At 40.4% G+C, this 18,166-nt stretch overlaps 1 protein-coding gene across 1 annotated transcript in view; it reads left to right on the plus strand.

The window, feature by feature from the left end:
* CDC5L (cell division cycle 5 like) overlaps positions 1 to 18,166 on the plus strand; it is a 45,546-nt gene that overhangs the window by 9,733 nt on the left and 17,647 nt on the right. The window contains exons 9-14 of the mRNA XM_006028209.3: positions 3,380 to 3,528; positions 6,424 to 6,586; positions 8,025 to 8,189; positions 11,185 to 11,265; positions 11,626 to 11,871; positions 15,062 to 15,259. Coding sequence (XP_006028271.1) covers positions 3,380 to 3,528; positions 6,424 to 6,586; positions 8,025 to 8,189; positions 11,185 to 11,265; positions 11,626 to 11,871; positions 15,062 to 15,259 — 1,002 coding nt within the window. The remainder of the gene's footprint in view (positions 1 to 3,379; positions 3,529 to 6,423; positions 6,587 to 8,024; positions 8,190 to 11,184; positions 11,266 to 11,625; positions 11,872 to 15,061; positions 15,260 to 18,166) is intronic.

Below are 18,166 nucleotides of genomic sequence, written 5' to 3' on the forward strand. Positions count from 1 at the left end.
GTTTGGGGAGGAGGTGAGCAGCCCTCAATGGTGAAAGAACAGGTTAGGGACTGTTTAGAAAGCTGGACATTTACAAGTCCATGGGGCTGGATAGGATGCACCGAAGGGTGCTGAGGGAGTTGGCTGATGTGATTGCAGAGCCACTGGCCATAATCTTTGAAAACTCATGGCGATCAGGAGAGGTCCCAGATGATTGGAAAAGGGAAAACATAGTGCCAATATTTAAAAAAGGGGAAAAGAATGGTCCAAGGAACTACAGACCAGTCAGCCTCACCTCAGTCTCTGGAAAAATCATGGAGCAGATCCTCAAGGAATCCATTTCTAAGTACTTGGAGAAGGTGATTAGGAACAGTCAGTGTAGATTCACCAAGGGCGAGTCATGCCTGACCAACCTGATTGCCTTCTAGGATGAGGTGACTGGTTCTGTGGATGTGGGGAGACCAGTGGATGTGATGTACCTTGATGTTAGTAAGGCTTTTGATATGGTCTCCAACAACATTCTCTCAGGCAAGCTAAGGAAGTATGGACTAAATGAATGGACTGTAAGGTGGATAAAAAACTGGCTGGAGCAGCAGGCTCAGAGTTGTAATCAATGGCTCAATGTCTAGTGGGCAGCTGGTACTGAGTGGAGTGCCCCAGGGGTCAGTCCTGAGGTCGGTTTTGTTCAGTGTCTTCATCAATGATCTTAAGATGGCATAGAGTGCACCCTCAGCAAATTTACAGATGACACCAAGCTGGGTGGAGTAGTAGATATGCTGGAAGGTAGGGCTAGGATTCAGAGTGACCTAGAAAAATTGGATTGTCAGGCCAAAAGGAATCTCATGAGGTTCAACAAGGACAAATGCAAAGTCCTGCACTTAGGACATAACACTCCCATGCACTAGTACAGGCTGGGGGCTGACTGGCTGGACAGCAGCTCTGCAAAAAAGGACCTGGGGGTTACAGCAAACAATAGGCTGAATATGAGCCAGCAGTGTGCTCTTGCTGCCTAGAAGGCTACTGGCATACTGGGCTACACTGGTAGATGTGTTGCCAGCAGATCAAGGGAAGTGATTCTTCCCCTCTATTCTGCACTGGCGAGGCCATATCTGGAATATTGTGTTCAGTTTTGGGCCCCCCACTACAGAAAGGATGTGGACAAATTGGAGAGAGTCCAGCAGAGGGCAACAAAATTGGTTCAGGGTCTGGGGGGCATGACTTCTGAGGAGAGGCTGAGGGAACTGGGCTTATTTAGTCTAGAGAAGACGAGACTAAAGGAAGATTTAATAACAGCCTTCAACTACCTGACAGGTGATTCCAAAGAGGATGGAGTTGGACTGTTCTCAGTGGTGACAGGTGACCAAACATGGAGCAATGGTCTCAAGTTGCAGCAAGGGAAGTTGAAGTTAGATATTAGGAAGAATTTTCTCACCAGGAGGGTAGTAAAACACTGGAACAGGTTACCCAGGGAGGTGGTGGAAGCTCCATCCTTGGAGGTTTTTAAGATCCAGTTCGACAAACTTTGAATGGAATTATGTAGTTGGAGACAGTCCTGCTTTGAGCAGGGGTTGGACTAGATGTGACCTCCTGAGGTCCCTTCCGGCCATCATTTTCTATGATTCTGTGATCTGCTTTTAACAAGGATAGTCTGTCCTTGTCAATAACTGCTGACGCTTGGAGGTGTAGTATTTAGTAGGGCTGTGCAAAACAGCTGTGTTTCATTTTGGTTTCATATTCGGCCACTTCGGAGAACAGTGTTTCCGATCACTGTTCCGTTTTGATTCAGCCAAATCTGTTTTGGAGTTTGGATGCTGTTTTGGCGCCTGTTCGGAGATTCAGGTCGGCCGGGGAGAGAGAGGTACAGCCAGGCTGCTGCAGGTTCTCCCCTGGCTCCTCCAGCTGTGCCTGCCTCTGCCCCAGCGGGGGGGGAGCTGTGTGAGAAGCCCCCATGGCTGCCCTGCCCAGCCCCATCCCCTGCCCAGCCCCAGCCTCCCGGCACTTTAAAAGAAGGACTGTGGGACTGTGCCGAACTATTCCTGTGGGGCCTTCCGTTTTGTTTCGGATTCGGTGTTTCGGGCACTGAAACGAGCCAAAGCACCTCTGAAACAAAACGGCTTTTGAAATTTTGCAGAGCCCTCGTATTTATGATAATGCGAAATCCATTGTTCTTGGCTTGTTGTCAGTGTTGTGATTGGAGAATGTTTCTGTTTGAAACTCTTACCCCTATGTTGTTTTGGTAAGCTTTGCTAATTTATTTTACTGAACCGATCTTGCATTCTGAAAACAGTAATTTCATTCCAAAAATCATTTCCTATAGTTAATATCTGTTTTATCTACTTGAGTTTTATCATGGATGTAGGTAGCCATGTTGGTCTAAGGACACAGGCAGACAAGGTTCCTTGGGTAAATCTGGTATCCTTTATTAGACCAACTAAATAGTTGGAAAAATTCCTCTCGGGTGTTTGTGCCCAAAACCTGGTTAAGAGAAATTTTTCCAACTATTTAAGTTGGTCTAATAAAAGATACCAGGTGTACCCAGGGAAACTTGTTTTCCTGAGCTTTATCATGTAATTTAAAAAACTACAATAAATTGTAGCTCGCTGAACTAATATACTATAAGAATTGCTGGAATATTGTTCTAGCACCAGACTGACTTATAAAAATATTAGCCTCAAATTCAAACATTACTAAGAACCAAATGGAAACTTCATGGGGAATTAGGCATCAAAAACTCTCGTTCTTGAAAAATATACCTGAAATTCTTTATTTGGGCAGTAATGAAAGTATGGATGAATGTCTGGATTATTGCTTCCTTCTAGAAATTATAGTACTGCTGGTTTTTAAGAGAAGGGGGTATAAATTCTACACAGTTAACTGTAGGGCAAAGTCCTCTTTCAGTCATGGACTGATTTTTCAGATACGACCTAATGATTTTGATGCTTGCATATATGAATGCTTTTGGATGAATTTTTTAGATATTTTTGTTGGCCTCTGATTTTTGGAGTATAGGCACAACAATACATTTTGAGTAGCAGCGCTTTTAAACTATTGTGAACAGTATTTCGAGAAATACTTGTGATTCAAAAAATCTTGGCTATAACATCTGACAGATTGAAGGAAACTGAGATATTAAGCAAACCTTTTATATTTGCACCTGTTTGTGTATGATATTTTATTGGAAAGGACATTTAAAAATATTTCTGTTATAACTGAAGTGCAAGATCCGTAACCATAGTGTCCTTAAAATTAGCAAATTTTAAACATTTTTCAACAAAATGCTTTGACCTTTGCCTGACTGATCTTATTCATAGTCACTTTTAACAATAGGCCTATTTAATTTGCAGAGCAAGCTATGGCTTTGGAGAACCTAGTAAGTAACGTGCTCTTCTTTATCACACAGGAAGCCCAGAACTTGATGGCCCTAACCAACGTAGACACCCCCCTGAAAGGTGGTCTGAATACTCCCCTCCACGAGAGTGACTTCTCTGGGGTGACACCCCAAAGACAAGTTGTTCAGACTCCAAATACAGTGCTTTCAACACCCTTCAGGTAAAGCATGCTCTTCAGAGACAGCTGGGTGGATATATTATATGTATCGGGTATCCAGGTTGTAGCTGCGTTGGTCTAAAGGAAAAGGCAATCGGGGCTCATAGTAGAGATGATATCTTTTATTAGACCAACAAGATTTTTGCAAAAAAAAATCTTTAATTGCAAGCTTTCAGAGACACCCTTTATCAGGCATCGGAGAAAAGATTGTAAAAGTTCTCCTGGGTAGAAATGAAAGTTCATATTTCATAGGATTTCACAGAGGAGTCAATAGATGGAAAACCCTCTGGGCAGCAGTTGTTAGCTGGTAAGGAGTCTCAGCTCTCCTGTGAGACTGTGATGATGCAAATTACCTTAGACAAAGGCAGGGGCAGGATCTCAGGTTTCAGGTGGTCACAGTTGTTTCCAGCTTGGGAAAATATGGAGATTTCATTTCAAATTTGAACTATGAAATATGCACTTTCATTTCTACGCAGGAGAACTTTTACAATCTTTTCTCTGATGCCTGATGGAGGTTGTTTGTGCCCGCAAGTTTGCAATTAAAGAATTTTTTTTTGCAAAAATCTTGTTGGTCTAATAAAAGAGAGCACCTCTGTCCACAAGCTTATAGAATAATGCATGTATATGTGGGGTTGTTTTTTTGTTTTTTGTTTGTTTGTTTGTTTCAATAAAGTAAAGCAACAGGATTAATGGATTAGTGTCCAAGGGCAAACTCTAGCTTGATTTCCCCTCCCTGCCTCAATCTTTCTAGCTTTTTTTTTTTCCCTTATATATCTTTGTCAAGTCCAGCCCACGTTGTCTTACTCTCTGTTTATAAAAATCAAATCATCTGGGGTTCTGGTCCATGCCTATTACTCCAGTGGCTACGGTAATATAAATAATACCGTGCTGCTGGTACGTTTTAAGATGGACACTGGCATTCTGTTTGGTGACAGATCATAACCTTTTCCAAGTATTGCCTCTGAGGTCTCTGTGGGGAGTCACTTGATTAAAAACCACTGTGAACCTTTGAAAAGCTGAGGTAAATATTTTATAGGCCATACATATGTGAGTATATATAAAATGTCTTCTGTTGCCAATCTAAATATTATGGAATTGTTAGTTTGACTCTTACAGTAGGTCCTGAATAAACACACGTACCTCAAATGCCAAGTTCCATAGGACTAAAAAATATTACCCTTGGTGCATTTTGTGTGTGAAGTTTTTCAACCCAAGTTCTAATTTTATTTCTATATATCATGTTCATGGAAGTACAGAATGAAATAAAAGGGGCCTTTGTGGCAGCTTTTCAAAAACCCTCTCAGACCAACCTCTGGAAAAAAAATCGTACCCCTCTTCTGCAAAGGAATCTCTAAAACCAGATTTTTTTTTGTGGAGACCTGTTGAATTTAGTGGGGCTGAGCAGAAGTGTAGGGTTTGGCCTGTGCCCTTTTGCTTGCTGGATTAAATCAGTAGATACGGTCTTACATTTAAGTATTTCCACTCCCCGAAAACTTAGGTTTGCACATGCGTAAATGTACTTTGCTTGTATCAATCTAGAATTTTGAACAAAGAAATCTATGCATATAATATTAGAAACGGTGGTATTAAAATGTATCTCCTTTTATTTAAAGAAGCAATAGTATAATGAAATAGAACCTTCCTGCCATTAGAGGTTTTAAAACGGGTTAGATCGTTTTACTATTTATTTGTTCAACAGAGCATTTCTAAACATGTAAGTAAGAATACATTTATCTTGTTTCCTATGCTTCACTATTACTCTGTGGTAATCTGAAATTTCTAACGTTTTGCTGCTACTAAGCCATGGAAACTGTCGTCTTTCACTACAGAATACCGAGGCCTTAGTTGTGACAATACTTCTGAAAATATAAGTTTTAAAATGTTACTTTAATGCATTCAAGTCTCTAATTTTTTTTGGCTCTAGGAAAAACTGCGTTTCTTCTCAGTGAAACTAGAATGTTGCTTGTTCTGGGCCAAATAAAATGAAGTTCAGTGAAATTGGTTTTGACATTTTGATGGACGATTTGCTGAAATACCTTATTTTTTTTCTTTTTTTTTTTTTTAAGTCTAAAAACGAATGGCAGTATTTTTCTAAATGCCATTGTTAAAATGATATAACTTTTGTTCTTGTACTTTAAATATGGTGCTCTGAGAGAGTCAGTGTGTGTGTATGTACTGTTACTTTTTCTTCATGGAGAGAAATTACCAATACGTTTTTTATTATAGTGTTACAGCAGAATCATAGTAATTAGAAACACAATGATCTATTAAATCATATAATCCAGCTCACTCTTGGCCAGGCTTGTTCTGTACAGCACATGTTCTATCCTGTTCTGTGAAAATTTTTACTAGTTTTTACTCAGTGTCTCTATATTTACTGTACTATACTGTAAAGAGTGAGTATCTTTTCCTTTAGTGTTGTTGATTTTATTATTGTACAGAAGTGTTATCAGTTTTCCCTATCGCAATGTGAAACATCATCACAAATAACAAAGAGCGTTATTAAAGTGTTTTATCTGTTAAAGTGATTTGCACAGGCTCCAATCACTGAATCAGCTTTCTTTTAATATATGTACTTTCCTGAAAGCCTTGGTGGTTGAGAAGTACAATTTCATTAATGGCCATATGAGGGCCAGAGAAACAAGTGACCTGTTTCAGGAAGGTTTTCTTTCTTGAGTCCCAAGCTAATGTCCTAACTGCTGGACCAGGTGTTTTACACCTGAATTTTCTCTTCACTGGCACTGAAATCTGTTAGGCTTCAGGTTGAAATATCCTTTACCCAATTTGGTACTAGTTTGCTCCTTGTAATCAGCTTACCACTGGTTTTAGTGTCCTATTAACATCTGGATATATTTTCTGGTGCCGCTTCATAGATCAAATATGGGGGTTTTTTCCTAGGACTCCTTCTCATGGACCAGAAGGTTTAACCCCTCGTGGGGGAACAACTCCTAAACCAGCAGTTGGAGCAACACCAGGTAGAACTCCCCTGCGAGACAAGTTAAACATCAATCCAGAGGAAGGAATGGCAGATTACAGTGACCCATCTTATACAAAGCAGCTGGTAAGTAGAACATGAGGGGACCTGAATCATCCATTAAACGTCTTCAGAGTTAAGATTATCTCCTTAACATACTTTCCCATTTTAGCATTTTTGTAACATCAAGAGTATATTTTAAAAACAAAAATGTTGCCACATAAGAAAACTAAAAATGGCTTTGAGTGAAAGAGCTCAAACTATCCATTAAGGAAAGATGTTTGGAAATAACAAGGTCTTAGTCCCGCTTGGCTCTTTGAAGCTGAACAGGAAATACTCCGTCTCAAGGAAAGATTAATTTTTCATGCAATCCAACTAAACCCTCAAATCCCTCATAATCTTGGCTGCCAGTTCCAGGTACAGGACCTTCTCATCAGCCTTCAGTGTTGACAAAATGGAGCTAAAAGAGTTTTAAGTTTTACCCATTAGGAGCTTTTGGCCTTGGGATGCCCAGGAATCTTGTGGTCACATTCAGATTTTTTCATTACCTTTTGGCAACAGAGTTTTCCAGTCTTGGTTATTCGGCCAGATAAATCTTGCCAATTAGATGTAGGGTAAGAGGGTACAGAGCTAATAGGCCTTACCTTGGAACTCCTTTTTATGTGGCTAACTGCAGCCTGTACTGTGGCTTTGGATGGCTCCCACCAGGGGCATTGGTGTTTCTCTTAGGACTAGCAAAACACATGCAATCCAAAGCCCATTTTATTTTTTTAAGGATATAGCTCTTAGAATCCAGAATATGAAATTTTCTTTCAGTTTAAAGGACAAGGCCTATTTGTAGGTACTTAAAGAGTGTTTCAGTGTGATGTCAGTGTGTTTAAAGTAAGCCTGGCTTTTGCCTATGAAAGGGTCAGCAAGGTCTTTCGACATCCTACGAATCTCCCCAGTGTGCTGTTGCTTTTGCTATTAAACCACTGTATCATAGTTTTTTTTTCAGGTCTAAGCCACTGTGTGGAAGCTGCGGTACTATCTAAAAGAAAAGTCTTAAGTTAGCCAGCTCATAAATAGCCCTATACCCAGTACTCTTATCTGATGCCTTCACGAAATGCGTGGCTTCGTGAAACCCTAATGTTGCACTGGAAGATCCACTAAAAAGAGCCACTCTTAAGCTACAGTAGCCCACTGTCTGTTTTTTCTGAGTGCTTTTTCTTGCACTAGGTGTCTTTAGGGAAGCTCTACATCCTCTGCAAACACCAAGAGATTCCTTCACTCCATAGTGTGTTCTCTCTGCCTTTTGTATGACAGGGTTTAATAACATTCCTCCTTCACAAAACATCTTTAAAATGAATGTTCACTTATGTGTTCTATTAATAATTGGTTTCCCAGAAAGCTTAAAAATCACCATAAGGAACTTTTGTTCCTTTTTCGTGTGTATGTATTAGGTTAGGAACATGGAAACCTACTATGTTACATAAATCTCTGTTCCTAAATACAGAATGATTAACACTTGATTAACTTTCAACAGGAGAGGGAGTCTCGTGAGCATCTTCGTGTAGGCCTTCTGTCCCTTCCTGCCCCAAAGAATGACTTTGAGATTGTATTACCAGAAAATGCAGAAAAAGAGCTTGAGGAACATGAAGTAGATGAGACCTTTGTGGAAGATGCTGCTGATATTGATGCTCGCAAACAGGTGAGAATAAGTTAATAAATTGCCAGCAAGGCTCCATGCAGTAGGTTATTTCATGTGGTTTGAGAAGAATTCTTAGTAAAAGCAATGGCATGTAGAGGAAAATGAGCAAAACTGTTAAGTGGACTGACTTTTTAGGACCGTGGTTCTCAACTTTTTTTTGACTCAAGGGACCCCTTAGAAAATGCCAGCTTAGTTTTTTGACTCTAGAAAAATAATAGAGCAATTCTTCTGTTGCAAAGAATTCAGACACAGCACATCAGAATGTTTTTAGCACTATAGATTCCATTTGAAATCACTGGGTTTATCTTGTGGATCATGACTGCATACCTAATACTGTCATAACACCCTGGTTGAGAATCACTTCTAGTCAGTATATTTAAAGGAACATACTAACGTTATAATATAAACTGAATTTTTTTAAAGTTAAGTAAATTAAAAATATAAATCCCACCTAATCTTAACAGATTGAAAGGTTTAATAAGAATCTCCTGAAAAAGATGATGAAAATATTTCTTCTATTTCTAAGTTCTGATTCTGCAAAGATTCATAGATTTGTTTATCATTATGCAGATAAAGTTTCCATTAAAAACATACGTTCAGATTCACACTAATATGGCAGCTGCAGTCCATCACATGTGAACTTTAATATGAAGGTGTGGCAAGTTGGATTTTATCGAACTGGGTGCTCTGATTTATATATATATATACATACATACATACATACATACACACACACACACTGCTTTTTTTAAAGATCAAAGGTAGGGATATTCATTTTAGAAATTTAACGGGAAAGTTGTTTTTAGTGTATTATCTTTTTAAAGCAGCATTTTAGTTATCTACCTTGGAAAGTGAATAAAAGACAGAACTTTATTAAATTTGAATCTTATGAATACGTATTAAAGGTTAGGATCTTTGTTAATGCCATCTCCTCTCTTGGAAACAATTGTAAATAGAGTGGAATACAAATACAATACAAATCTGCATGGTCTTGTAACCAAAGGATGGGATGTATTTACATTACATGATATATACCCTTGGTTAGTATGAAAATGGGCGCATCTACACAAAATGTTTACTGTCAAGCTGCCTAACTAGCTCCACAGTAAACATCTCAGTGTCTATGTGAGCGGTCCTGTTAGGCCACAGTAAACTAATAAACTCTGCCACAGCTTAGTACTTGTAAATCAAGTACTATCCTGGGGCTGAGGTTTTTTTTGTGGATGAATTTTTTTTTTGTGCACAGCAAGGAATGTGTAGATGGTGATGGGACTGGCTTGAGCACAAGGATGCTTCAGTGTGGGGGCTGCCTGCTAGCTAGTCCTGCACTGGAGCACCCTCATGGCCCAGCCAGTCCCTCTACAGCTCGGTGTGTCAGGTTGGCAGGCTGATTCCTCTTCCCCTGGACCCGCTGCCAGCTGGGACTGCTGCAACCTGGCTCAGTGTGCTGTAGTCCCAGGCACACATTCAAGTGGCACACCCAGGAGTAATAAACTCCAGCACGATATGCACCAGAGTTGATGTACTGTGTGTTAATTTCATGTATAGACATGCCCATTCATTGTTATTCCAGAATTTGTTTGTACTAACTGCTTGGCAACTTGGAGCTATACAGGCCAATCCATGGAGTTCTCTGGGTGAGAAGTTGGTGTCAATAGACTATGAGACACATATGGAGTAAATACCTAATAGCATTTATCTATCTCCCTTCTATAGTTGAAGGAAACTGAAATCCAGGGCAAAATTTTGAAGCAATACTGCTCTGGAGAGAGAGAGAGAGAGAGAGAGCAGGTACCTTGTCCAAGAGGTGGTGGCTTTTAAAGAGGCTGCACTTCCAGTGGTGCTGCAAGAAAGGTGCAGTGTGGAGCTCTGGAAAGGTGTAGCTAGCACTCTGCCTGCCCTGCTACTGTGTAGGCATGAAAGGCTATTTCCTTTATTCAGGAACAAATAACTTGTATAGCATCAGGTAAGGTAACTATAACAGCCTAGGCTCCTAAGCCAACAGGCAGGACAAACTGTGTTCCCTGACCTGTGCCCCCAGAGTGTAATTTAAAAACAAAAATGTCACCACATAAGAGAATATAAAAGGTCTTTGAGTGCAGGAGTCTTAATAGATTTCCAGCTTCTGCTTCCTCTGTGAAAAAATGAAGTTTATTTCCTACATATGGGGACTTTTTACCATCTTTAACTTTCCCTGAGCCTGATGAAAGGGCATGTGAGCCCAAAAGCTTGCAGAAAAAGATAATTTTTTTGCAACTTCTCAGTTGGTCTAATAAAAGGTATCATCTCTGAACCAAGAGTTCTAGTTTTTTGCTTTTTTATTTTTTTTTTTATATTTTTTGAGCCTTAATAGAGACATTTGGAAATATCTACGTTGAAGTTCCAGTATCCTGCAGCCAACCCGTGGCTGTCTCTGTAAGTGTGCTGGAGGATGGTTCATGGCTCTATTTTCTCCTCTTGCACAGATGCTGGCTATCATCCTTCTGTTCTTAGACACAGCTGCCTCAACACTTTATTCATAGCCAGGATGTGGGGAAATACAACCCCTGGGTTGCTTTCTAAACTGCCATCATGGGATCAGTGTTGGCCTGGCAACAGATTGACCAAAGGCCATAGAAAGCTGAAGGAGCAAGACCAGGTCGGGTCATAGAGTAGATTTCTTGTGCGGTTGAATCTAAGGTGGGGAAATGCTTAAAGAACAGCATACTGGAGAGGACAAGTCCATGGGATCCATAGCCCAGCAAAGTGAATGAGAGACTTTTTCTATGAATTTTACTGGGCTTTGGATCATGTATTATATTAGGACCATCTTACACAGTGGGTGGAAATGACTGGTCAGTTGGCCCTTGCACTCTCCTGTTCGTGCAGTTTTTTGCTGTGTTCTTTATTCCCATAAATTCTCCTGCAGTAGAGCCTACTGCTGTTCATCTCGTGTTACTGGGAAATATCTGACTTTATTGCAGTGACTGGACTAACTTGTGAAATATCTGTCTAGGCTATTAGAGATGCAGAACGTGTAAAGGAGCTGAAGCGCATGCACAAAGCTGTTCAGAAGAATTTGCCAAGGCCTTCGGAAGTAAGTACGAGAAGTTTCTTCACAATTTGTGTAAAATCCAAATTCCCTTTTATTGCTCCCCTTTGCTTTAAAGCAGATACCAAAATAGTCCTTTCAACTTCATTGGGAGGTATAACAGAACTAAGCAAGGTCAGAATAGAATAATGTTGTTTTGTTAGTATGCTCATTTCCTTATCACGTGGCCAGATTCTGCCTCCATCTAGAATACAAAATCTGGACTAGGTAAAATGTGGTTTGAAGCATTTTGAACATCTGTTGCATACAGCTTAGTTCCTAGTTCCATCGGGAATGTTTGAATGGTACAGGTACAGTTTGGCAAATGGGAGTGTTTGTTTCTAAACATGTTTTATTTCTGGGTAGGTTAATGAAACAATCCTGAGACCCTTGAATGTAGAACCTCCTCTGACAGACCTGCAGAAGAGTGAAGAACTGATAAAGAAAGAGATGATCACCATGCTTCATTTTGATCTTCTGCATCACCCATATGGAGAGCAGCCTGGGGCTAAGAAGGGGAAAGGCCCAGGATTTGGAGCCAGCAGCACAGAGCATATGACTTATCTGGAACAAAGTCCTTACGATAAGTTCTCCAAAGATGACCTCAAGAAGGTAAGAACTGTATGGCATACTGCTACCAACATATGGGCACTAGATCCTGTCATGTTCCAGGGAAAGCAGGCACTGGCTGAGGTGAACCTGTATTGGGAGACTTTCAAAGACTAGAAGTGCTGCAAGAAGTGTCGTTGGTAGTTCAGAGGCCCAGTCTCCCCCTGACTTATTCCTAAGCCAGTGCCTCTGCCTGCTGAAGGGAGGCATTGTGTGCTGGAAAGGTTGGGTTTCTTTGGATAAAATTTAAAACACTAGTCGTAATCACTTGGCCCAAGACTTCTTACTACTGTTGCCACAGTAAAACTACTTGTTATTTTAAACTAAATGACCCTGTAGCCTTAAATAGGGTGTGATCTTTTCCTCTTATCCTCTACCTGCTAAGTATTGTTACTGTTCATTACTAGAGAACTACCATACTTTTCTTGTGTTCACTGCTGGGGTGGAAACAATCCAAGAAGTATGATGTTTAGCACTTGATTTTCTTCATTCAGAGCTGCCTAGGCACTGACTAACCTTTACAGGATTCCAGTATGGGAGGTCCATGTGTATTCTCTACTTTTTCCACACTGGGAAAGAGAGACCAAAAAGATGAAATGAGTTTTCCAAGCCTTGTAGAGCCATTGAGTCAGTGGCAGAGCCAGAATACAGCTAGGGTTAGAAGTTACGACCCGACTCCTTCAGCCCACACAGCTTTCCTGTAGCCACTGCCTGTATCCCCAGGGTGGTTGGTTTGTTTGGTAAATGTTGGAAAGGACCTTGAGACAGTCAGCTGAAAAATGCCACAGTATTATATGGAAAATAATGAGTACGCATTTCCAACACCCTTCTCCACCTAGTCGCTGTCAACTTTATAAACAGCTTTTAGCAATGCTCAGCTCTAAGGCCATGGTATTTGATTTATGCCACTGCCAATTCCACTGCTCTGTATTTAACGGGATCTTCATTTACAACAACTGAGCTTGAAGCAAAGCTGGCTGGACATAAGGGTTGCTATATAAACAGACTTGGTTGCTACTGGAACAGCACAGCACTCCGGCTGGGAGCTCCATCTTGACTTGCTTCTATCCTCCAAATCAAGCAACTGTCTCTGGGTCATGTACCAAGGGCTTTTGTTCAGGATATGCATGCATTAAGTAATTACAGATGTTCTACTGTATAGCCAAATAACAGATAACAAATTTCAGAAGTAAATCAGTGGAGTTTGTTCTTTGAGAGGTTTTCCCCTGTGAGTTTGCCAGTAATCTTTTACTAATGTTACTTTGGCATCAAAATGGATGAAAAGGACAAATTTGTGTTCTACTATGTTTTATATAAAAAGGTCTTGCATGGTTAGGTTCTAGATAGATTTCTGTACAGGTTCTTAGACTGCCCAGCCCAGATAGCTGGTTCCTCGGAAACATTAAAGATGTAAAAAACCCCCCCACCACCAACAACAAAAAACCAACAAGATTTGTGATCATATCTCAGTTGTGATTTCAAGAGCCTAAGACTAGCAATGCTGAACAAAATGTACTTCCAGCATGTTAGTGAATGAAAAATTATGTTTGAAAATTTCGTAGCAGTAGAAGCTAGAGATGGAAAATGCAGTTAGATCATGTAGTTCACCACCTTGCCAAAGTCAGATTGTTCCCGTAGGTACACATTTTAGTGCTTTGTCCAGTCTATTTTTAAGTTTACCAAGGATCGGGGCTTCTGTCACTTCCCTTGGAGACTGTTCCACATTCCAGTAGTTCTCCCTGTCTGGAAACTTGCTGAGTAGTCACTGGAAATTTTTTTTTTTTTCTTAATTGTCAGACACAACTTGTTTTTCACTCTCTCCTTGCTCTCTCAGTTCATTGAGCAGTACCCCCTATACAGCCATCTGTACTTTCAGGTGGATTTTTGACGCTTTTCTAATTTTTTTTTCTCGGCCCTCTTTAGAAGATGCCACATTTTCTCCCTTTATACAAAGGGCTATCTAAAATAATGGAGCTTATAAAGCTCTGAAAACTACATGGATTCATAACAAAATAATCTAACCAGGCCATCAAGAGGTGAAAATTCAGGCTCTCAGGGGAAAAAATGCTTTTTAGGGTTTAACTATAATAAAAATGTTTTGACTCTTATTATTCTGTCTCATCTAGATGCGTGCCTGGTTAATTCTTTGTATTCGTCCAAGTGGATGATTCCAGGCTTCTTGCTACTATAAGGATTAGCTGACATTCAGTGGTTTATCTACTACAGTGGTTCTCAGCCTTTTTAAACTCGAGGCACCATTGGAAAGACTCAAGTCACCCCTTGGGAAATAACAGCTCTTAGCTTTCACTTTTTTGACTACAGAAAAATAATAGAGCAGGTTTTTTGTTGCAAAGAACTCAGAAAGACCGTAACTGTGCATTTCTGTTTGAAATTTCTGGGTACCCTGGTTGAGAATCCATTGAATATGGAAACGCAGCGTTTGCTTTTTACAGTAACGCACACAGTGGAAATGGGAGCTATGGCGTTGTGTGTTGCGGATTGTCTTTGCTTTTTATTGGACGTATTACTAGCATGTATACCGGGTGTGGTCCTGAGACCAGGGACTGACCTCTGCATACCAGTTTGATCCATAGAGTTATGCCAGTATAACAGAGCAGGCTTCTGCAATGTCAAAGATCTCTTTGGAGACATAGGCACACATTGTTCTGCTTGATGGGTATTAGCTGTCCCCATTTGGTTGTGTCCTCCTCTGTCAAAATGTATTTTATAGCTATGAACAGCATAGTCTTCCCTGCTTCATAGTGTGAATTGCATGTTAGTATGGATTTTCCCAAGCTCTTCCAAAGATGAGAAGCAAAAGGAAATAGAGAAGTGATTTCTGTCCTATAGAGCAGCTGCTAGAATACCTGCCCTTCTCTCTCTTGAACAAATTGCTTTTATGTCTTGCAGTCAGATTGAGATGTTTCACTGCTTTTGCAAAGGACGGCAGAGTGGAATATCAGGACTGGTGGAGCTGCTTGAAATGAGGGGCTAACTTCAGTAGGAGTAGCCCCTTTCCTGGGATTCATTTAAAATCAATAGCATCTGTGTTAAACTTCATAGTTAGGTTATGCTAACAACAAGGTTTTTGTAATGAGAGAGAAATGACCTCTCTTAATTGCATGATGGAGGTAATGAGAAATTGCCTCATCCTGTATCTTGTTGTTGTAATTTATCTCATCATTCCCAACAGGCTCAAGACCTATTGGCCCAAGAGATGGAGGTGGTAAAGCAAGGAATGGGGCATGGAGAGCTCTCAAGTGAAGCTTATAACCAGGTGTGGGAAGAATGTTACAGCCAGGTGTTATACCTACCCGGACAGAACCGATACACCCGAGCAAACCTGGCCAGCAAAAAAGACAGAATAGAGTCTCTTGAAAAGAGGCTTGAGGTTAGTATAATTTTTCCACTTTTGCACTTACATTTTTTTACCTTGGCTTTCTTTGTTGGTTTTGGTAATTAGTGGCAGAGTACTGGATAAATTATTCATGCCTCACAGTTGGGATTGCAGTAAAAAGACTGTCAAGGAGCTCTCCTAGGGACTTGAAAAGATTCTTTAGGGTTTAAATTACCTTCTCTAATTTTAATTCTTGCGTCCTGTATGATGCAACTATAAAGTCCCTGTGGTCCTTTAACCATACAGGTGTAGCAAAACTGTTGTGACGTTAGTCCTGTTTCTTTTCAGGGTTCAGTTGGCAGCAATTTTAGTTCATTTGCATTGCTGTGAGAGCATGCAAAGGTAACAGTTAATCTGTAACTGCTGATGTGCACTGCAGAGGGGCAGCTCTCCTTTCCCTTTTTGAGATGGTTCAAAGTTACTTCTAGCCATAATCAGAGACTGCCCTATAAGTATTTTAAGGGAATTTAGAAAGGTTATTTTTTTCAAATGGCAAGAGATTACCCCAATCAAAAAGGAGAAAGTACTCCTTATAGAGAAGGAAAGAAGCTTTACTACAGGAACATGCAGCAACATATGGTCGATCAGAGTGTGGGAATTTGCCATTCTACAATAGTTAAACACTCCATGGGGTGGGGGCCAACCCACCTGCTGGTTTATGCTGCTCCTATGAAGTCCTTCATTGCCTTCCTTTTAACTTGGCAATAAAATCTGCTTGAAGGCTGTGCACACCTGCTTCTTCCCCTGCCTACATCTCTTCTCTGCGCTCAGTTTTTCACATTCTGTCTTGGCAGAGCCTTCTCTCTCTCTCTCTCTCTCTCTCTCTCTCTCTCTCTCTCTCTCTCTCTTGTCCTCATGCCCTCTTTCTTGCTACAAAGTTTCCCTGAAAGCTCTTCCTCCTTCACTTAATATGAAAAGCAATAACTTTCCTTTCATTTCAGTCTTTCTTTCCAGCTCTCTTCTCCTGTGAAATAAACCAAATGTTAATCCAGCTCACAACAAAATATTTCACTCTCAGGAAAGAGAGCAAATTCCCAGTACTCTGAGGTAGCCCCAGCCTCTTAGTCCATCAGGGTGTGTTATTCTAAATAGAAAAACTAATACAAATTATTCAGTAGTATCCATCAATGAAGCTTTGCAGAAGACACTGACATGCAGACAAGTGCAGAATATACACAGCATTAATAGCAAGAGGTAGTTAGCTGTCCTAATCTGAAATCAGGAAGAAGGCAGGACAGGGTGGCAGCTTAGGGCACCTACACACATGCCCAACACCTTCTCTGAAGGGTGCTAATTACCAACACGTCAGAGCTGACTCGATTAATCAATTCTGTTGGAGCATGCTAGTTAGCCTCTGTGTCATGTGTATTCTGCTTCTCTGTGCTTCAAAATGACAGCAGGGGCACTTAGTTAAAGCTCAGAAAACAAGCTTTAGTTAAAGCGCCCCCGCTACTGTTTGGAAGTGTGGGGTGCTGAATACACAAGACACTGTGGGAGCTGCTTTAATTAAAGCACCCCACCCTAGAGCACATGTAAAGACACCCTTACACATTAACTCTAGGAGCATCATAGTTCAAAGTAAGATTGGATTGGTTATTTTCATAAATACTTGTTAGTAGCACTTACACCTGACCTTCCTCCTTTCCCCCCCCCCCCCCCCCCCAATATATTTTTTTTCTCCTAGAACTCTCTCTCTAAATTCTGCAGGCACCAGTTTTTCTGTGTTAATGAGAACAGTTTTTAAGTTCTACAGGGTTTAGCAACAGCACAACTTGTTTTTGTGGTATTGAATTTGTTTTCTGGTATTGAACACCCTTAGTTTGGCAGCACCAAAGAAGATGATAATGAGCATATCTGTTACGTGAACTGTTTGCTAATTGAGAAGATTATCAGTGATAGTGAGAGCTATAGGATTGGGCTGTAAGTTGTTGAGTTCCAGGGAATTTGACATCGTAAGCCCTTATTAGGGAGCATAACAGTTGTTATATTCATTGTCTCCCAGCAGAGTGCAGTGTTGCTCTATGTAATGCCTTGCACTGCTTGCCTGTGACAGTAACGGATGACTTGTTAACGCTCTCATTTATACACTCTGTTGTACAATATTTTTCTTATAAAAGGTATATCTTAGTTCAGAGGCACCCAGCCTTCTTGGTGACAAGGGTTGCATCATGCCAGAGACTGGACGGCTGCATCTAATTTGTATACAAATGTGTATAATCTTTGAAATGAAATATGGCGTGCGCACAGCTATATTAAACGAACACTATTAAAATGGGCAAATGAGCTACTAAAAGACTTTTAAAATGTCAGAATTAAGGCTGCCTATGCAATTCTAATTAGGCTTCTTATATATATATATATATAGTTATTCCAAGATGATCTTTAATTCATGATCACATGCTGCTTTTTCCATAGGCCCATTCCGTACACATTATGGATTGGGCTCCCATAGTTTTCACTATTCAGTCTGTGACCTGATACTTTATTTACTGCATGCTGGACAAAACCTGTTCTAAAGATAGAATTAGTCACTTCCTTAGGCTTTTTTGTGGTGCTCAGCACTGTAGTCTCTAAAGGCTTCATAGACCTTGATAGATCTTATATTTACAACATCACTGTAATAAAGAGGTCCCTCCCACCCCTCAATACACTGTTTTACAGGTAAGGAGCTAAAGCACAGGCTACAGTCAAAGCTGCCCACTAATTTTGTGTTCATAGTTTGAGCTGACCAGCATCTGACCTTCTTTCAGAGTACACAGTCCAATTGTATACAGCATTATATGTGTTCAAAGCCAGCTCCCATTGATATCCATTGCACCTGTGAGTGCATGCCACTTCTGCAAATCATACTCCAGGATCTCAAACACTTCAGGAAATAAGACGCATACATACTAGTAATGA

This window comes from Alligator sinensis, unplaced genomic scaffold (assembly GCF_000455745.1).
Source record: "Alligator sinensis unplaced genomic scaffold, ASM45574v1 scaffold1156_1, whole genome shotgun sequence".
NCBI classification, from domain to species: Eukaryota; Metazoa; Chordata; order Crocodylia; family Alligatoridae; genus Alligator; species Alligator sinensis.